This window comes from Nyctibius grandis, chromosome 4, assembly GCF_013368605.1.
Source record: "Nyctibius grandis isolate bNycGra1 chromosome 4, bNycGra1.pri, whole genome shotgun sequence".
NCBI classification, from domain to species: domain Eukaryota; kingdom Metazoa; phylum Chordata; class Aves; order Nyctibiiformes; family Nyctibiidae; genus Nyctibius; species Nyctibius grandis.
In genome coordinates this window covers 94129157-94134173 of record NC_090661.1, presented here as the reverse complement: position 1 = coordinate 94134173, position 5017 = coordinate 94129157, and the positions used below count along the sequence as shown (strand labels likewise).

Genomic DNA, 5017 nt, shown 5'->3' with positions numbered 1-5017 from the left:
AAGCCCACCATGAGGTGACCAAAAGGTTCATCTCTGGGCCATCATTGGGTGCCCTATGCCCAGCAGCGATGCTGCTTGCCAGCCCTGGTCCACCTCCCAGCTTGCCAAGTGCCTCCAACCACAACCTTGGTGGCAGTGGCAGAGTGGGGCCATGAGGCCAGCAGCTCTAGCACTGGGCTCTAGTCACTTATCGTCTCACCAAACAAGCAGCAGAGCAGGGAAGCAGGGTGACTCCAGGGACCCCAACAGTGGGAAGACCAGGAGCCAGAGCTCCCCAACAGTTACATGTGCTCCTGGGCAAAATGAAGCACATGCTGAAGCACTCACAGGATCAGCACCTCGTGTCCCCTCGCCTTTGGAGCTACCTGGCACTTGTGGCAAAGAAGGAGCCCAGCCGCAGCCAATGGTGAGCTGGACCCAGCGTCCTCGGGGGGCAGGTAGCCACACGGCAGCAACGCTTCGTTGGGTGGGAGAACAATCCCCCATCACCCTCCTGCAGGGATGGTCTCGGCAGCGCTGGTGTAAGGGCAAGCGAGCCTGGCTGGCTGGCTCTCGGGGGCTGGAAACAAAGCCCCACTGAGGTGGACACTCCTGCATATATCAAGAAATACTGCCTTCCAGCCTAATCATTTCTAATCCCATCTGCGACCTAATCATTAAAAACCTTCTCAACTCAATAGCTGTAAATGCTGCACCAGTCAGGCGATCCCAGCAACAGGGAGCAAATCACACCCTGAAACCCTGAGATCTTTTCTTTAAGAAACATGCGAATGCTCTTACTGTGGCATGAAAGAGAGGGAAAAAAACCACCAAGAAATATCAAGGACTCATTTGTTATTATGCCACTGCACGACGCATGGAGCCATTGTTCCCTACCTGGGGTAACAACGCCTTTCAGAACACACGAGTGCTTTTCCCAATGTGTTCTTTAAAAAACATCAAGACCAAAACTGCCGGAGGATCAGTGAACAGCTGAAAAAAAAAATAAATAAAATAGCTAACAGATTATCCAAAAGGTTTTCACACTTGATCTGTAAACGCTCTTTTATTTGATAAAAATAATCATCCATTATAGCAACTTCTGCTCATGGTTGGTTTTTGTTTGTTTTTTTTTTTTTACAGTAAAGCACAGTTTATTTGCTTTCCTCACCTCTTGAGGATTCAGTTCTGAAAATGCAAGTGAATGTAAACATTGCTCTCCAGGTCCCAAGACACATCCAGGGACCCTTGGAGTTAATTACAAAGTCAAAAGAGAGAGCAAAATCAACAAAACACTTCCCAAAAGTAAAAAGGTTTTTTTTTTAAAGTCTTTTCCTGTGCACCATATGACACCAGCAAAGGCAAATTAATCTTATACACAAGACTTACACAAACTTTGCTTTCTCCAAACAATTTCTATGACTTGTCAGTATTTGACAAAGCTGTTTTCACAACATTAAAAGGCTTGCAGACTCATTTATTGTGATGAATCAAAAGTTTTTCCTTTTAATGTTCTCCAGAAATTTCTTCATGGCACAAGGATGTTAGATTTGTTCTGTCCATTTTTGTATTTTTTTTTTTAGCAGAAAGAACTGAAACACATTTCAGGAAAGGAGTGTAAGAGCAGTATTAACTCGCTCTCCTGCTCCAATCTCACAATATTTACACATTTCTTTTTTTTTTAAAAAAAAAAAAAAAGCTTAATTACACTATAAAATACTGCAGAAAGTGTCAGTTAAGTTTCCCATTTCGGAGTTTTGCCCTGTATAAGACTGAAAGAGGGATGTTTTCATATTTCCTAGGAAAGATGAGACTGGCAGATTAAAAACTGAACTCTTCTCCCTTAATTCATAAAGACACAACAGCCCCCGTGCACAAACCCCTTCCTCTTCTGCAGGAAATCCCGCAGGAGTTAAACCATCACAAATCAATACAAATGAGATAACACGATATATGGAGCCCTGCTCTTTGCTTTGAAATGGTATCTATGTACAGTCAGGGGAAGCAGGTTAGCATCGAACACATTTCAGTGCTGCAGTGTGGCATAATATTAACCGAGATTTAACTCGCGGGAAGCTTGGCCGGGTCCCAAGCCTCACGTTGCATGGGAAATAGCCTGTCACTCCCTCACCCGGGATGTCCCTGCCTGCACAGCAAAGCCACCACTCCGTCAGGGTCTGCTTTAATGAACAACAAGAGGGCAGTCACCACCTCAGCTGTATTATATCACAGGCAACACAGAAATTAAACAGAATCAGGTAGGATATAAAAAATGACAACAAAAATAGCCAGTCTGGTGAGGTCTGTGATCCTAAGCTTTACAGACAAAAAAAAAAAAATGACAGGATATTGGAAATTTTGGTAATATTATCAAATTGCCAGGTAGGGGTAATGCCTCTAGTTGTTCAGCGGTTTTGAGTGGGGGGGTTTCAGGAGTGGGAAGAGAGGGACTTCTAAGGTGTCAAGAATAATTAAAGCATTCACAGTTTCAAAGCTGCTTGCCTTACAAAAATTAAGACATTCAGATTCAGGGATACAATACTGTACTTTACAAGGGGGTTAAAATTAATTACATATACAACAGGAGGAAAAAGATACAACAAAATATAAAAGCCAACACCTCTGGGGTGGCATACTCCCTCTTTGTTGTTCATCTCACGGAGCTGCACGTTGCTTGTCTTTTAAAGAGTCAAATTGAGCAGTCATGAAAATATCCACCGAGAGATTCTGGCAAGAGAAAAAAAACTAACAAAATAAACCAAGCAAGTCAAAAGCCATCCTCCCCTGGAAAGCTGAATGCCACGGCTCAGGCTTCCACTTGCCTGCTGCTCCTCGGCATTTCCTCAGGCTCATCTCGGGTTTTAAAGGCTTCCTGCTCGCAAGCTGAAGGAAACCATCCCATGCAAGGACAGCCCAAGAAAGCCGTGCCTTACTCGCCTACAAAGTCTTAAATTAGTCCGGCCCACAGCAAAGGGTCCTTCAAACAATCCTTTTCCTCTCTATCCTGCAGAGGATCCTTTTGAAGGCCCTTCTGAAGTCGTGGTTGAAAATGGTATAGATGACGGGGTTCAATGAGCTATTGCAGTAACCAAACCAGAAGAAGAACTTGAAGAGGGTGTCGGGCACAGAGCAGCTCTTGCAGACAGCTGTCAGCGTGTAGGTGAAAAAGAAGGGGAACCAGCAGATGACAAAGACCCCGATCACCACCGCCAGCACAAAGGTGAAGCGCTTCTCCCGGTTCTGCCTGCCCCTCCACCGGGACCCTTTGGTGTTCCTTTCCTCCTCTGCCTTCCTGGGCAAACTGTCCCCAGGCTTAATCTGGCTCAGTTTAGTCTTGGTCTTTCCCCTTGGTGGTCTCTCTGACTTCTTACACTGGTTGTTCTCCTGGTGCTCGGAGGAAGAGGTCTCCTCCATGTCTATGCCGTTGATCTCTCCCTCCTGCCCGCCGCCACCTCCTGCTGCCTTCTCCCCATTGAGCTGAGCTGTGGCTGGCAGGTCCTCCTTGTCGGTCAAGCCGTTCTGCCTCTTCTCAGGGCGCTCTGCCCGCTTGTTTGGCGGTACCCTGGTTCGCCTCTTTGCTATCTGGTAGATGCGCATGTAGACCAGGATCATGATGAGGCAGGGGGCAAAGAAGGAGCCGATGCTAGAAGAGATGATGTACCACTTCTCATCGTTGATCTTGCACCCTGCCACCCCCTGGTCAGCCTGCTGCCCGCTCTTCTTCTCAATGGAGATGAGTGGCGGGAAAGAGATGACGGCTGAGATGACCCAGACGATGAAGATGATGCACTTGATGCGGCGTGGGGTACGCTTGAGGTTGTATTCGATGGCTTGCGTGATGGACCAGTAACGGTCCAGGCTGATGGCACACAAGTGCACGATGGAGGAGGTGCAGAACAGCACATCCAAGGCCAGGTAGATCTCACACCAGACTTTGCCGAAGTACCAGTACCCCATCACCTCGTTTGCCAGGGAGAAGGGGATGACCAGCGTGGCCACCAGGATGTCGGCCGAGGCTAAGGAGACCAGGAAGAGGTTCTGGGGGGCCTTGAGCGCCCGGCTGGTGAAGACAGCGATGATGACCAGGACGTTGCCGAAGACAGTGAAGAGCATGAGCAAGCCCGCCAGGCTGATGAGGGCGACGGTGGTGTGCAGGGGGTACGGTGTGCCCCAGCCCGGCCCGGCACCGCTGTCGTTGAAGGTCCCGTTGGTGCCGGGAGGCAGGTAGCCCTCCTCCTCCTCCAGCTGCCGCTGGTACTCCATGGAGGAGAAGAAGTGGCCCCTCTCCGTGAACGGGCGCTCCAGGTTAAACATCAACCCCGGCTGCGTGGACACCCCCGCCCTTCGCCCCCTGCCCCACCCGCGCCACGCCCGGCTCCGCGGGGCTCCGCGCTCCTACCGCGCCGCTGGCCGGGGCGGGGCTGCGCGGCGGCCGCCGGGGGGCTGCGGGCGCCCGCGGCTCATGCTGGGACGCTGCCCGCCGGGAGCGCGTTAGCGGGGCGCGGAGCGGCGCGGAACGGGGCCGGGGCTGCAGCCGGCGGCGGCTGCTCTGCCTCGCTCGCCGCCCAGCCCCTTTATAGCCCCGGATCAGGCCGGGGCTGCCGCGTCAGCCCCACGTGGGGAGCTGCCCCCGGTGCGCGCACACACACACACACACACGGACAGACACGCACCCGCACAGCCCCCGCCCAGCCCTGCGCTCCCCCCGCCGCTCCGCCCCGGCCGTCCCCCGCGCAGCTCACCTCGCTAGATGCTCCCGCCCGCCCAGCGCACACGCACACTGCTCACCCCTGGCACCTCAGCCCTTACCCACCCCCCCCCAGCCCCGCTGCTCCCCGCCCCACGGTCGCGGAACCGGCTTCGTCCCGCCCGGAGAGAGGAACGGCCCCGCGAAGCGGAGCCCGGCGGGTCGCACCCGTGGGGGGGGCGGGATGCGCACGGGAGAGCTGGGGCAGAGGTAGCGGGGCTGGAGCGCGTGTTTATGGGGGTGGGAGGTGCGTGGAGGGGTGCGCCCGTCATCCAGGCGCTGCGCAGCCCG

At 52.7% G+C, this 5017-nt stretch overlaps 1 protein-coding gene across 1 annotated transcript; it reads right to left on the bottom strand.

Moving 5' to 3' along the window:
- Positions 1-2958: 2958 nt before the first annotated feature.
- On the bottom strand, positions 2959-4293 carry ADRA2A (adrenoceptor alpha 2A). The gene has a single exon (XM_068399555.1). The coding sequence runs from the start codon at positions 4291-4293 to the stop codon at positions 2959-2961; it is 1335 nt and encodes a 444-aa protein (XP_068255656.1).
- Between the last annotated feature and the right edge of the window lie 724 nt (positions 4294-5017).